General features: G+C 42.6%; 1 protein-coding gene across 1 annotated transcript in view; it reads right to left on the reverse strand.

The window, feature by feature from the left end:
• Positions 1-16905, reverse strand: part of LOC137533608 (coiled-coil domain-containing protein 170-like) — a 100682-nt gene that overhangs the window by 64825 nt on the left and 18952 nt on the right. Inside the window, exon 6 of the mRNA XM_068254955.1 lies at positions 1064-1171. Within this exon, the coding sequence (XP_068111056.1) occupies positions 1064-1171 (108 nt within the window). The remainder of the gene's footprint in view (positions 1-1063; positions 1172-16905) is intronic.

Genomic DNA, 16905 nt, shown 5'->3' on the forward strand with positions numbered 1-16905 from the left:
GGACCCAATGTAACCCCAGCCGGTACCCCCCAATGCCTGTGTGTACTTCCCGGCTCATGGTGAGTGTAGAAGCAGCTCACCTGTCATGCTGGCATAACGCCTCACCATTTCCTGTGTCTGGCATCCATTGCTGTCCGGTGCCTGCACCACGTGACACCACCGCATGTACTGATGTCCTTACATGCAGTGGTATCAAGGGGTACAGGATTCCCGGTGGCAATTACACGAAGATGCCGGACATAGGAGGCGAGAAGTTGCACCAGCATGACAAGCTGCTTCCACACTTACCACAGGCTTGCGTGCGAAAGGAGGGGGATGGGAACACAGTATATTGGGGAAGGGGGGGGGGAGAGGGGATCAGTCTGGAAGGCAGCGACGACGCTAGGATGATTTCCAATACATCGTAATGCTGAAATCTATTGGAAATCTCTCTGCAGTGTGTGGGCAGGAAACCTAGATCAATTTCTGATGGTCGATCTGGAGGCAGATCAAGAGGTGTATGGGCACCTTAAAGTGGTATTGTCATCAAAAAGAAATTCCTCTAAAACATTAAACACAGTAAAAAACGAATATAAAATGCTATGAGGCTGCTTTGATGTCTTTTGAATGCATATTTGCATCTCACTGAAGCTGACTGATATAATTGCTACCTGCAGGACAAATGATCAGATGTAGTGAAGTCATTAGTGATGAACCAAAGCAGATAAAATGTTCTGTTCCTCCCTACAGCAGAAGCTTTTCTGCCTTCTTTGCACAGTGTGTGCACTTGCAGCACAATCTGATAGTTCTCCTCGGCAATGGCAAGCTTATCAATTAGCAGCTAAATGAAGGGTAAAGCATATGTTTTAACCCTTGAAAGCAAGATGGTTTTAGCTGTTAATTGTATGCTGTTTTTAATGCTTTAGACTATAGATGAAATTTGATGACAATACCACTTTCAATTGCCCAAGACTAAATTGATTCAGTAGATAAGACTGCTCTTTTTCTATAATATACCAGATGACAATCACACTTGAAAAATAAAAGAATCTGTAATTTTCAGTGTAAAATATAGGAGCTTCACCTCGGCCAATAAGCGTGTATTTTTCACCAGCAAGGCAGCATGTTCGCTCTGCGCAGCTTCAGCAACCATCTTGTAAGTTGCTAAGTGCTCTCTTGTGTTATGAGAGGCCTGGAAGAGACATAAATGAAATGATCACCACTGAGCAGTAAACATCATGTAGGCTGTTCTACATATAGGTTTATGGTTAGTGGAAGGGGTGCAGCAATGGGGCTGAGAAAAAAGGGCGCAGGCAGCTAGTGGACAAAAAGGGTGCCGCCATTCACTCCCATAATAAATATGGTTTAATGGGCGCCGAACAGGAAAAAAAGGGCGCCGGAGATAAATAACGTTTTACAAACATCGCCCGGAGACTTTTAATGTTTCATAACTGTGCTTGTGATGATTTACGTTTAGAAAATGCACCCGTGACGAATAACGTTTATACAAATACTAAACATATTTAACCTATTTAACTAAAACATTATTTAACATTTTATCCCTTACTGTTTGTAAAACATTATTATTCACAAAATAAAGCAATCAGTACGTAACTTCAAATTGCAATATATTTTTTACAGTCAATATTTGTAAAACATTATTATCCACATAATAAAGCGATCACTAAGGGGGGTGGTTAGGGTTAGGCACCACCAGGGGGGTCTTAGGTTTAGGCACCACCAGGGGAGTCTTAGGTTTAGGCACCACCAGGGGGGGTCTTAGCTTTAGGCACCACCAGGGGAGTCTTAGGTTTAGGCACCACCAGGGGGGTCTTAGGTTTAGGCACCACCAGGGGGGTCTTAGGTTTAGGCACCACCAGGGGGGTCTTAGCTTTAGGCACCACCAGGGGAGTCTTAGGTTTAGGCACCACCAGGGGAGTATTAGGTTTAGGCACCACCAGGGGAGTCTTAGGTTTAGGCAACACCAGGGGGGTCTAGGGGTTAGGGATAGGTACAGGGAGGGTTCTGTGTGAGAGTAGGGTTAGGTATAGTTTTAGTAAAATTTTAGTAATACTTACTAATGTTTTACAGCACTTATTACGAACATAGTTATATTTATATCATCGTTATAAACAATATTTTCAGATTTTATTATAAGATGAAACAATAAAAGAAGGTTAATCACAATAATATACAATTATAACGATTAAACATATATTATCGTTTTTTTAACAAACGAAATTATAAGTTTCACTTTTGAAACAGAGAAGATTTCATATAGATTTGTAAAACATTATTTCTACACTAAATACAAAACAATATTATCGTTTACACCCCGCGCCCTTTTTTCCCGACGCCCTTTTTGTACATACACGTTCAGCAATACCCATTGTGGCCACAGACGCTGTTATGAGACTTGATGTGAGGGTCCAAACAGCAACATGAATAAATCAAATAGAATGTTTGGCACCAAATTCAAATTCTGAATTTACTGCTGAGGGGCTTATTTTGAATCTTCCTGCGGAATTCTTTTTGGCCTACATAATGGATTGAACTGTAAGCCCTGAAATTTAAATGACAACTACCGTGACAATTATCTTAATGGCAGCTTGCTCTGGGGATGGCCAGTGATCACTTAGCAGGAATAGAAGAACAAGAACACAAGCATAGAAGAGCCTGAAGCCTAGAACGAAGAAGAAGTAAATATACAGGTGAAAAATTACAGAAGAAACAAAGACGTACAGATGTGACAATGAAGAAGAAAAGTTTTTTCCCCTTTCTTATTCTTATTTAAAATGTTTTCATTTATTTAATATGGAGTATACACAAACAAATGAGCACTACCATAATTGTGCATCTCTGTGCACCTCAATTGTGCCCTGTGGCAATCAACCATATGCTAATTCCACCATTCAAAAAGAGAAAGCCATCCTGGGCACAGTACGAGTCACCAATAATAACTACTAAATCGGATCTCACATGAAAATTTTCTTTATTTCAACAATGTAGAGACTCCCGGAGGCTGCCATTTATAATGGATATTCACCCCCACTAATAATAGATAATGATAAATAATTAAATTAAATCTATGGCTATCCGGTCACTACAGGCGCTACATGTGACCAAAACAACCTTTCAAAGTGCTGAAAGTGCTAGTATACCAAGTGCCATTATCTATTATTAGTGGGGGTGAATACCCATTACAAATGGCAGCCTCTGGGAGTCTCCACATTGTTTTTAAGTGTTTTTAATGTATTCAGCTTGTTGAAATAAAGAAAATTTTCATGTGAGATCCGATTTAGTAGTTATTATTGGTGACCTGTATGTGACAATGCGCACTTACTCCTTCTGCTTCCTGGAGCACAGGAAGCAGGTGTGTAGGTTCAGCCCCATGATCACAAGAAAGCACCTGATTGGTGTCCCCCTCAACAACCATAATTGAGGTGACAATGGGAAATAGATACAGTATTTGGTAGGGACATTACATTATGGAAACCAACAGGGACATGAATGTATAAAGTGGTCTGAAACTCTGACATAACAATCAATAAAAATGTGTTTTCCTACTTTTTATTACTCATATAGTTATCACATTTGCTTTTGTGCACCAGTAAGACTGTCTGTTTACAAATAAAGTTCCCAAAGTACATTTTATCTGCTCTGAAAGCTGCCATTGCATTTAATTTAAGTTGCTTTTTATTATATATTAAAATCTTCTAGTGAGCTGCTCTGAACTGAAGCAGAGACAGCTTCACAGAGAGCTCCTTTTCAGTTGTTACACAAAATGTAAAAACTGAGAAATGTAAACAAAAGATACTGTTATCTCCACTTTCTGATCCTAAGCAGAAGGGGCTTTCCATGGCAGAAAAAAGTGCTGTGTTTAACTGTTTGAATTCTGTTCTGCTACAATTTTTTGTGTGACAGTAGCTTTAAAGCTATAAGGAATCTTTTAGAGCAAAGAAAAAATGCTGAATTTCAGACCGCTTTAAAGAGAAACTCCGACCAAGAATTGAACTTTATCCCAATCTGTAGCTGATACCCCCTTTTACATGAGAAATCTATTCCTTTTCACAAACAAACCATCGGGGGCGCTGTATGACTGATATTGTGGTGAAACCCCTCCCACAAGAAACTCTGAGGACCATGGTACTCCTGGCAGTTTCCTGTCTGTGAACCTTGTTGCATTGTGGGACATAGCTGTTTATAGCTGTTTCCAACTGCCAAAAAAACATGCAGCAGCTACATCACCTGCCAACAGTAAAAAGGTCACCATGTAATAAATGTCAGAATGTAAATCAGGGATTTATAAGATTTTACAATGGGCAAACACTGATTAAATCATTTATACATAATTATTGTCAAAATGAAGCACTTTTTTATTACATTATTTTCACTGGAGTTCCTCTTTAAGTGTAATGTGTTTGTAATGCACTGTGGACAATGCCAGTGTTAAAGTGCACCTGTAGGGGGAAAAAATGCCCCAAATGGGTAATCACCTTAATAGAAGAAAGACTGAATAATCCAGAAACTTCCTCCATCCTCCTACACCAGCACGCTCCGGCACTGTCTCCTACACAAACCATCGGCAAGGGCTTGCATATGCGCAGTAGTACAGACCCAATCAGGCTCAGCTTTTTTCACCAAAACCCAAGCAGGTTCCGTGCTACTGTGCATGCATGAGCCATCTGCACCTGCGCATTAACATGGACCCGATCAGGCGCAGTGCGGCCGGGCTTCAGGGGCTTAAGCACTGGAACAGCAAGGTGGAGGAAGACGGGGGAAGCCTCTAGAGGAACTAGAGTATCTAACTTTTATTTTTCATAGGTTTACTTTAACCACTGAAAGGACAACTATCAAAGTTAACTAAAATTAAAAATGCCACATATATTTCCAGTAATTACTAGCAAATAGCAATACAAAGGCTTTTTTTCATCTTTTCATGTTTTATATGAAGAAAACAGGGCCGGATTTACCATAAGGCCCTGTAGGCACGTGCCTACAGGCGCCTGATGATGGAAAGGCTGCTCAGTCCTCTTCCTGAGCGCCTCCCTTTTTCCCTATGCAGAGTTCTGATGAGAGTGTAAATGAGAGGTTACTGACCCTGCTCTCAGCATTCCACTCTCTTCAGTCAGGGGCCTCTAGCTACCTAATACTGAGGTTCCTCTAGCTACCTAATTCTAAGGGGCACATCTAGCTCCTTAATACTGAGGGTACCTAATACTTAGGAGCGCATGTAGCTACCTATGATGGGCAAGGGAAGTAAGGGAGAAGTGACAGCTGGGACAGCCAGCACATTTGTGGTGCAGTTCGGCGGGTGTTTGTAGGTTTATGGAGGGTGAAATCTAGTGAGCCTTGACATCTGTGCCTATAGGCTCCTGTGAAGTAAATCCGGGCCTGGAAAAAAATATGACATTTACAAAGAACAGTTCTCACTTTGGGCATTAATATGGAGGTCTGTGTCCAGCACATTCAGCATACAGAAACAATCTTCACTAGCTCTAATACTGTGACCGGAATCTGTTCAGAATGATAGGAATCAGAAATATAGCTTCAAATATGTGTAAATAATCATCAGCTGAAGCTCTGTGTTCCTGTCTGTGTGTCTCTCTCTGCCATGCAGTGTGAAGTAAACAGTTAACAGCCAGGTTACAGTGCAGCTCTGCCTCCCCCTCCCCGATGCCAACACATATTGTTACAAAACAGCTGGTAAACAAGGTTTTTTTTTTCACACAGACTGTATTGAGAGACCTCTGAAAAGCATTTTATTGTTGCTGTGTGAGAGATCGCGGAAAAGCCGCCGCGTGTGCTACTGAGGAGGCGGCTGATTCTGCGTCCAGCGCGGCGGTTTGCACGCGGAAGCGTGTGTCTAGTGGCAGGGCGGAACGCGGAAAAGCCGCCGCATGCAACAACAGTCAGGCGGCTGGTTCCGTGTCCAGCACGGTGGTTTGCACGCGGCAGCGTGTCTGGTGTGGCTGGATCTGTTAGTGCACACAGGCTTAGGAATACACGCGCGCGCGCTGAGAGGCAGAATTCTTATACTAGGCAGGGAGAGTCAGCTGACCACGCCGATCAGCTGACTCCTGAGCAGGATACTATTGGTTGAGCAATTAGGGGTGGTGCTGGAGAGCACTACTCCATATATAGTTTCTGCTGGCCAGTTGCAAGTTGTCTGCCATTGCGATCACTACGTGGAAGGACTCAGACCTCAGTCAGATCCTACAGTGTGTTTGAACCAGGTGGACCTGGGAATTCACACTTAGCCAGATTACTTGAACTGTTATTCTGTTTATGCTCAAGCTAGTTCCAGGGTGTAGAGACCACGGACCTCACACCCAGCTTAGGGAACTGTACTATCATTTGTGTTATACTCCAGACTAGTTCCAGGGTGTAGAGACCAAGGACCTCACACCCAGCTTAGGGAACTGTACTATCATTTGTGTTATACTTCAGACTAGTTCTGGGGTGTAGAGACCAAGGACCTCACACCTAGATTAGGGAACTGCATTACCATCTGTGTTATTCTTCAGACTAGTTCCGGGGTGTAGAGACCAAGGACCTCACACCCAGATTAGGGAACTGTATTACCATCTGTGTTATTCTTCAGACTAGTTCCAGGGTGCTGAGACCACGGACCTCGCACCCAGACTAGGCATTGTTTGATATCTGTTATGACTTATTGCTTTTCTGACTACTCCTCTGTCTTCTGATTCGGTACCTCGCATATCTGATATTCCGTTGCCAGACCCTGCTTTGCCTTGGATACCGAATCAGCCTTCTGTCTTTGTACTTATCTGTCAGTGTGTTGCCGACCTGGCGAGCCCGACCTTGAGAGCTATCTCTCCTATTAAGAGATAGTCTCCAGACCAGATAGTGACATCCACCTTCTGGTGTAACTCACTCTCTGGCCTTCCCTATCTTCAGCCTGACTCCACCCCTTGAGGAGTCTCAGGCTGCAGGAAGGTTCCTGTGCTCTCAGAGCAGTGTCTCTTTACTGTCTATCACCTGCTCAGCAGGTGCATTACTCAAAGTACTACTGTTACACCAAACACTCACATACCAAAAGGTGTCCAGAGGTTAGCAATATATCTGTATTATCGGTGATTCTGCAGATCATCAATAATCAGGTATATATATGCATTCTTGGTGATACTGCAGATCACGAATAATCAGATTCTCTCTGCGTGCTGACACCGATCGTTACATGCTGGCTAAAAGCTCTACAGGTATGTGGGGTTTACAGAAAACCAGTTTCTTTGATAGTAGTTCTTTAAGTACCAAAAGTCTCTGGCCACTTAAAGATCAGAGACTTTCTGGTAAATAAATAGGGCTCACCATTGTCACGCCACACATACCCGACTATCTCCCGCTGCTGCAGCCCACTCGCCCTGCTGTCGGTATGACAGCAGAGCTCCGTGAGCCAGTCAGGAGCCGATTTCATTGGCTCATAACCCCGTGATCACTGTTAACCAATCACATCATACCGACAGCAGAGCGAGTGGGCTGCAGCGACAGGAGAACGGTGAGATCAGCAAGAGCGTGATGCGATGTAATTGAAATCTACTGTACATCCTGGCAGGGATAACAGGTCCCAAACATGGCGTAGATTTCAATTACCGTGGTCTATAAGCGTTTAAATAAATGCATAATAATAATAATATATATTCATGGGGCAAAGACAACTACATTGTTCAATCATTTCAGCACAAGGGGATATTTCACCTTATGCAACAGAGCAATTTTCACCTCCCATTCATTTGCCAATAACTTTAGTACTAATTATCCCAATTAATTGATCTATATCTTGTTTTTTCCGTCACCAATTAGGCTTTCTTTGGGTGGCACATTTTGCTAAGTATTATTTTTTTCTAAATGCATTTTAACAGGAGTATTAAGAAAAAAAATGGAAAAAAAATCATCATTTCTCAGTTTTCGGCCATTATAGCTTTAAAATAATACATGCTATCATAATTAAAACCTATGTATTTTATTTGCCCATTTGTCTTTTGTTATTACACTATTTAAATTTTGTCCCTATCACAATGTATGGCGCCAATATTTTATTTGAAAATAAAGGTGAATTTTTCAGTTTTGCGTCCATCACTATTTACAAGCTTATAATTTAAAAAATGTTTGTAATATACCCTCTTCACATGCATATTTAAAAAGTTCAGACCATTAGGTAACTATGTTTTTTTTTTTATTGTATTTTTTTTTTCATAAAAAATTTATTTGGGTAATTTTTGGTGTGGGAGGTAAACAGTTCATTTTAAATGGAATAATGTGGGTTTATTTTATTAAAAAAATGTATGTAGATGTAGTTTTACTATTAAGATATTTTTTTTGTAGTCCTGGAAGCGACAGCTCGCTTCCAGGAAGCACTAGGAGGACAGGAAACTTTTTTTTTACAGAAAGACCGCAGCCTCTGATAAGAAGCCGTCAGTTTTTCTGCCAGGGACTTAGATCGATGAATGGGAAATATATTCCCATTCATTGATCTCAGGGCTAACGGGGGCGGCACGGGAGCACATCCAGGTGGCAGGAATGGTTAAGCATACACAATTTATAGCTATTTTTCTATAGCATCTTCTGCAGCACTTTACAGAGTATTTACTCTTGTCACTCCCTCACTCAGAGTAATTCATAATCTAATTCCTACCATAGGCATATGTCCATTGTAGTCTAGGGCCGAATTAGGGGAATGCCAATTAATGTATCTATATATTTTTGGAGACACATGCAGACATGGTTTTATAAGTTTACTTAGTAAAAGGCCTCAGGTAAGATCAAGCATATGGTTGACGTTTGGTGTAAAGCTAGTTGTTAATATTACATAGTGGATCTGATATATTAAAGTCACACTTATAATTTCCACCTGTATATGCTAAATATTCTCCATTTTGTATTATTCACTAAAATTCATTTTATCATGCAAGCAGTTAAGGGGACATAGGCTGTTACACCTACTCTTTTTTTAAAGAGACTCTGTAACAAATTGTTTATCTTTATTTCTTCTATGCTATAAATTCCTATGCCTTTTCTAATGTGGTCTGGCTTACTGCAGCTTTTCCTAATTGCACAGTAGCTGTGTTATCTCTGTTATATGATCTAATCTTCTCTCTATAGTCGGCACAGTCAGGCTGAGGCAGTCAGACTGGAATGTGCAGGGCTGCTTGTGATTAGCTAGAAGCTGTACACACCCCCTGCAGGCTCTGTGTGACTAACACACTCTGCTTAGCTGAGCCTATTAGAAGCTGGTTAGTTTGTTTGTAAACACTGCCTAAAACTGGCAATTACAAGCCAGGTTTGCAGCAGAGAATGGCAGAAACAGCACAGAGGGGACCAGGAGCACATAATGAATAGAATGGTATGCTTTTTATTGTAAGAATTTCAGAGTACAGATTCTCTTTAAGATTAGGTCTACAGGGACCAACCAGCAAGTGCCTAAAATCTGATTTATATTCCATCATAAGTGTTCATCCAGTTTTTAGAGAGGAAACGTAAATAAGTAAAATGCCGGATAAGGGAGATTTGAAAGGAATGAAGTATGTAGGAGTGGGAGGACATGCAGCTAAGCACAGTGTATACATTCTTTTGCACAATAGTTAAAGTGGTAAACTAGTCAGAATTTCACCTCTGCTCTGACAGCTTAGTCACGTTATTCTAAGTTCTAAAAACACATGCTTGTTTAACCACTTCATGTCCCTGGTCATTTTCACAGTTCAGCTCAGTTCTGATTACTTTGGCAATAACTTTATCAATAACTATCACAACTAAATGATCTATATATTGTTTTTTTCAGAACAAATTAAGGCTTTTTGTGGCTTATAGTTGTTTTCAGTAATGACCTTTTTTTCTATGCATTTTAAAATAAAATATGGAAAAAAAAGTGAAAAAATACCGGTACACAATTTATCCACTTTCATACATTATAGCTTTCGTTATGTAAACAGTCCTATTGTACATTAAACCCACACATTTTATTTCTCTATCTTTCCTGTTTATTTAAACAGTTATTTTGTTTTTATAATGTGTTAGTAACACATTGTATACACTATCTAATTGTTACATTTGTCTGCTCCTAAATTGTTTATTTTTTTCACTTGTAAATGTGGCCATACACTTATAGATTTGCAGCAGATTCGACCATCAGATAGATTTCTGTCAGATGCCTGTCAAGTCCAATCTGATAGGAATCTATCTGATGTGTGCCACACACTAGAAACAGATTTTCAATAGATTTCAGAATGAAATTAGATCCAATGCAACACTATGGGCCATCGATCTGCTGCAAGCAGCAGACCGACCTAGATTTTCCATCCTGACAGATAGATCAAATCGATCGAAATCGGGCAAAAATCGATCAAATGGGGAATTGAATAGAATCGATTTCTGATCGATCGATTCTTTAGAATCGGACATGTTGGAAATAATCGATCTGAAAGTAAATCGACCATAAAATCTCATAGTGTGTACCCAGCATAAGGAGAGTTATATTTACCTGCTTCCAGAGCCATGGGTCTCCTTTGTGCATCCCAGCAGCAGCACTCTGCTGCCATTTGCCGAGCTCATGATCACATGACTCGCATCGGCCATGTGATAGGGAGCTGGTGAATGGCAGCAGAGAGAGTGTGCTGTGATGTACGGAGGAGACCCGCAGCACTGGAGCAGGTAGCGAGTGTAATGTGTGTGACGTGCACTGCACTAACACCCCAGATTATATAGATGTCAATGCTCAAAACAGTCCCATACACAAGTAATACGTATCTAACAATGAGTCCATATAGAAAGTCCCATCCAGTGCAGAAGATCAATTTCACAATCCTCTCACGACAGTATTATATACAGTATATGCAAGTACGCTCACCAACTGTGATGGCTGATTTATTAACAGATCAGCATATCAGGCATAGTGTGTCACAGGGATCTTCAAATGTCTCTCCTTGCAGTCGGCAATCTTCCCTAAATGTGGCTCAGCAAGACAAAAAACAGGCAAACATAGCGAGATCCAGCTTAAACACTTGTGTCCACCACCACACCTGTGTGTAGTGCAATCCCACAATCCGAGTGCTGTCACTAATCACCAGCAACAAGTAAAATACGGGCTCACCAGATTCAATGGCTGACCTCAAATGGACCAGCTATCAGTGCTCAGTGACAGCCTCCTGCAAACTTATGCTTTCACATCCAGTGGCCCAGTCTGCCTTAAAGACTTAAAACAAGCGTAATACCGTTTATTCAAGTATTAAATACAGGGGCTGATGAGTCATCTATGACGAAACCGATTGGGCGCTGAGACGCTGTATGGAGCGGCGGCAGATACTGCTGAGAGGACGTCCAACCTTTTACTGATATGTGCATATATTTACATAGCAGGTCCATTTGAGGTCAGCCATTGAATCTGGTGATGTCAATAAACATTAAATATTTAAAATCGTTTAAAAAGGAGGGATGTAGGTGGACTCACCTCCCTCAAGTAAAGACCAGCCAATGAGCCGTTGATAAGCAACAGTATAATTTATTAGGGATTCTCCAAGTAATGCAACGCGTTTCACGGGCAAAGCTCCCGCTTCATCAGGCAATCAGAACGGAGAAAACTGGGGAAAAAACAAGGGGATAAACCAAACAGGGGGACTAAGCCAGAGGACACTCCACAGTATCGACCGAATACATGATATATAATCTAAATCTAGGACATAATTACAATTGTTGCTGCTTGAATCATCTAAAGCAATAAATAAATAAATAAACATATGCGTCTATATATACATAAAAATAATAATAATAATGATAATAACAATAATAATAAAAGGTCCAATATATAGTGCCTGATGAAGCGGGAGCTTTGCCCGTGAAACGCGTTGCATTACTTAGAGAATCCCTAATAAATTATACTGTTGCTTATCAACGGCTCATTGGCTGGTCTTTACTTGAAGGAGGTGAGTCCACCTACATCCCTCCTTTTTAAACGATTTTAAATATTTTATGCTTATTGGCGCCTCTGTTTTTTGACGATTCCATTGATTAAGTCCACCCTGGGTGGAGGGGTGCATCCCCACCTGTTTTTCCTGTCTACAGAGAGCTGGATAATGCTATGTTTGCCTGTTTTTTGTCTTGCTGAGCCACATTTAGGGAAGATTGCCGACTGCAAGGAGAGACATTTGAATAATCCTGTTACACACTATGCCTGATATGCTGATCTGTTACTAAATCAGCCATCACAGTTGGTGAGCGTACTTGCATATATATAATACTGTCGTGAGAGGACTGTGAAATTGTTCTTCTACACTGGATGGAACTTTCCATATGGACTCATTGTTAGATACTTATTACTTGCGTAGGGGACTGTTTTGAGCATTGACATCTATACAATCTGGGGTGTTAGTGCAGTGCACATCACACACATTGTTTCTAGGGTATTGAAACCCCCCATAGTGCATAGCGATTCACCTGGTTATAGTTTAGGTTATATTATAGGGGAACTGAAGTAAGAGGTATACGGAGGCTGCCATATTTATTTCCTTTTAATCAATACTAGTTTCCTGGCAGCCCTGCTGGTCTATTTCTCTGCAGTAGTATCTGAATAACACCAGAAACAAGCATGCAGCTAGTCTTGTCAGATCTGACTTTAAAGTCTGAAACACCTGATCTGCTGCATGCTTGTTCAGGGGCTATGGCTAATAGTATTAGAGGCAGAGGATAAGCAGGATAGCCAGGCAACTGGTATTGCTTAAAAGGAAATAAACATGGCAGCCTCCATATACCTCTCTCTTCAGTTCCCCTTTAAGTAAGGAGCGCAACAGCCACCTTTTGAATGATTATGCAGAGGTAGCGAGTGTAATATTACCTGCTTCCAGTGCTGCAAGTCTCCTCTGTGCAACACAGCACACTCTCTGCTGCCATTCACCAGCTCCCTATCACATGACCAATGGGAGTCATGTGATCGGGAGCTCAGCAAAGGGCACCAGAGAGTGCTGCTGCTGGCAGGCAGGAAGATCTGCGGCGCTGGAAGCAGGTAAATTTAACACTCCCTGCGCTACTTTGCATGTGGATGGGAGGAGGAGGGGCCCCCAAAGCCCACCTGCAATCATGGGGGTCGCAGGGGCTATTGTTGCACCTGTGTGTACAGATAACCTCATTTTAGGTGATATGTTAAACATCGAATGCTGGGAGGGGGGAGCTGCTACAAAAGGAGCAGTTGCCACTTAAAGGTCTTGAGGTCCTCCGGTAAAGTTGCCACGCACAGCAATTGTACTGTTTATGTCATTTTTATTGATGCACAAAAGACCCGTGAAACACGCTGTTTTATGCGCATCAATAAAAATTATATCTACCTCACATGGTTTGTTCCTTGAAGGAGATAATATCGGTATTACTCCTGTTTAAATATCCATATTTTAGACAGCAAGTAGTGGCTGGATAGTGTAATGGTTAAGGGCTCTGCCTCTGACACAGGAGACCTGGGTTCAAATCCCAGCTCTGCCTGTTCAGTAAGCCAGCACCTATTCAGTAAGGAGTTTCTTGGGCAAGTCTCCTTAACACTGCTACTGAGTGCGCTCTAGTGGCTGCCTCGCAAGCGCTTTGAAGAGAAAGGCGCTATACAAATACTGCCATTATAATTATTATTATTATAGGGCGCTCTACAGCTTGTTCTCACTTTTTACAATTGAACACTATTAAAAATGTTCTTTGCATTTCAACCTGCAACCAGCTAAGATTTTCCAGTCAAATCAGGATCAAAGAACTACAGATAACTAAAGTAGCTGCCAGGACAAACAGCACTGGCTGCTGGGCCGGACTGGCCCTTTATGACATCAGATCAACACTGTAGCGTAAAAAATTGTGTGCTGCACCTGCACGCAAACACAAACTTTGCGCAAAGCCAAACGCCGTTCTGCACTAGAGTGCACACGCCAGCCACTAAATCAAGACCAGCGGCGCGCATGCACAGACACAGCACGATGCCAGTGTCGGGGCCAGACATGTGAGTATGACACTAGGAGACTGTCTAGAAACTCGCACCTTGCTGCAGAAGTTATTCGCTGCACAGAGCAGCAGTCATGGTTATTCATTTTGAATCCCTGCACTACTCCACTGACTGGCACTGACACTGCTACAAGCCATTCTGTAAACAGTTCTGTGAAATTTCTGCATTTAATATGGTGCAGAAATAAAGTTTGCCATGAATCCTTTCCATATACAGATCTAAATTAGTCGAGTTTTAAAAGAGTGAAGTTTCCCTTTAAGTGACTGTAAACTTTTTATTTGTACTATACTGTAGTGATAGGTATTCCATTTATATTACAACAGCTCCCTCTAGTGGTAGAAATCTTAAGTTAAGTATTATTTATTGTATTTATAAAGCGCCAAAATATTACACAGTGCTGGAAAATAAATATATTGTAACGATTGGTGTCAGCAAGAACAGATTTTCTGATTATTGGTGATCTGCAGTATTACCAATAATACACATACTATACCTGATTATGTGGTGATCTGCAGAATCACCAATAATGTGAGTATAGCGAGACACAGGACAACCAGATGTAAAGATAGGTGTTTGGTGCAACAGTAATACAGATAGAGATACAGATAGAGAAGCTGGTAGAGGGAGATATCTCTATAGAACACAGGGATCAGCACTCCAGCAAGCTGGAGATGCAGATGAACTAGTAATCAGTTCACCCGAGGAGCGGGTGGAGCACAGTAAGACAGCGGGTGATTCAGACTGTACTGCAGCAGGTGATCACCGGAGGGGCAGGAGATCAAGACTGTACTGCAACTCCTAATCACCTAAGGAGCAGGTGATGAGGACAGTAGCGTAGTTGGAGTGGCTGGAATAAGCCCCACGTCTCAGGTTCTCTTTAAGTTATATCAGTTTTTGCAGCTATCCTTTGAATCTGATTTCCCACTAGCACCTCTGCTATTGAAAGCACACCCCTAGAAGGACCTGCCATTTTTTTTACCTCAAAATTAACGCAATTGTCCTTGAAGTTGCTGCTTCTCTGCCTATCTCCTTATTCATCCAAATAGACAAGTTGGCCAGCTGGCTGGAAGTAGAGTGACCAGACGTCCCGGATTGCCCGGGACACGTCCCGGATTCGGGGTCCGCTGTCCCAGGCTTAATGAGGTCCCGGGAAACGTCCCGCTTTCAGCAGCGGGACGTCCCGGCCTCGGGACTCTGGCCACTCTCTCCTCAATGAACTGGCAGCGGCGTCTATAGACGCCGTGCCAGTTCATTGCCTGCAGCCCCGCTCCAGCCTCCTCTTCCGGTGTCTGTTTCCGACACCGGCAGGCGAGCAGGGCTACGGCAAGATGGCTGCCGAAGCCCTGTACTGGAGACCTATTTGTGTCATTAGTACAGGGCTTCGGGCGCCATCTTGCCGTAGCCCTGTCAGCGCGGGAGAGAAGAGCAGGAGGAGGAAGACGGTCCCGGGACGGAGCAGCGCGCCAGAGGCCGGACACTTCTGCCAGGTGAGTAAATGCTTTCTTTTCCAGGTGAAATGTTTGCCCGCATTGTTTCTTTTCCAGGTGAAATGTTTGACCGCATTGTTTCTTTTCCAGGTGAAATGTTTGCCCGCATTGTTTCTTTTCCAGGTGAAATGTTTGCCCGCATTGTTTCTTTTCCAGGTGAAATGTTTGCCCGCATTGTTTCTTTTCCAGGTGAAATGTTTGCCCGCATTGTTTCTTTCCAGGTGAAATGTTTGCCCGCATTGTTTCTTTTCCAGGTGAAATGTTTGCCCGCATTGTTTCTTTTCTGGCGAAATGTTTGCCCGCAGTGCGTTTCTTTTCTGGCGAAATGTTTGCCGCATTGCGTTTCTTTTCTGGTGAAATGTTTGGCCGCAGTGCGTTTCTTTTCTGGTGAAATGTTTGCCCGCAGTGCGTTTCTTTTCTGGCGAAATGTTTGCCCGCATTGCGTTTCTTTTCTGGCGAAATGTTTGCCCGCAGTGCGTTTCTTTTCTGGCGAAATGTTTGCCCGCATTGCGTTTCTTTTCTGGTGAAATGTTTGGCCGCAGTTCGTTTCTTTTCTGGTGAAATGTTTGCCCGCAGTGCGTTTCTTTTCTGGTGAAATGTTTGGCCGCAGTGCGTTTCTTTTCTGGTGAAATGTTTGCCCGCAGTGCGTTTATTTTGTACTGACATGTTGCCCGCATTGCATTTATTTTATACTGACATGTTGCCTATTGCGTTTATTTTCTGGTGTCCGGGGTAACTGTTACTGCATTTATTATTTAATGGTCATAGATGGCTATGTTTGCTGCTTTGTGGTTACGGTATACTATTAGCATCACACAGTTTCTGCACACCCATGATACAAAGTCTCGTTTGTCCACATCATGGCGTAAACACTGCTTTCTTATGCCTCGCTGTTACATCATTACGTTAGCTCCGCCCATACAATGTCATGGCCACGCCCATTTTTTCGGCGCGGCGCACTGCGCGCGCCGCAGCCCCCCTCCCCCAGTCTTCGCCGCTGCGTGCTCCTCACTCCTTCCCACTTTTCGCCGCGGCGCGCTGCGCGCGCCCCCCCCCCCGTCCCAGGTTGGACCCACAAAAATATGGTCACTCTACTGGAAGGAATGTTTAAAATGTCGCTAGTAGATATCAAAGAGGCACTATAGTGACATATAGATGCCTTACAGGAGTGGCCAATACATTATGGCATACCTGCATCGTTCTTAAACCTAGTATAACCCCAAGTAGTTAAAGCAACGTTCTCAGGACTGGAGTTAGCACTAGGCATGAGCCTGGAGTTGTCAGTGTGCTGAGAGGAGGTTATCACAAGTTTATGAACCCATGGTCATCATCCTGAAGCTGTGCTGACCTCAGTGCCCATGAAGCATAGAAAGCTAAATGGTTGGGCTGAATGGGACTCCCCACCCATCCTTGAGTGCAGCATGGCCACAGTGGACATGCCTGGACATGGGGACA

This window comes from Hyperolius riggenbachi, chromosome 9 (genome assembly GCF_040937935.1).
Source record: "Hyperolius riggenbachi isolate aHypRig1 chromosome 9, aHypRig1.pri, whole genome shotgun sequence".
In the NCBI taxonomy this organism is placed as follows: domain Eukaryota; kingdom Metazoa; phylum Chordata; class Amphibia; order Anura; family Hyperoliidae; genus Hyperolius; species Hyperolius riggenbachi.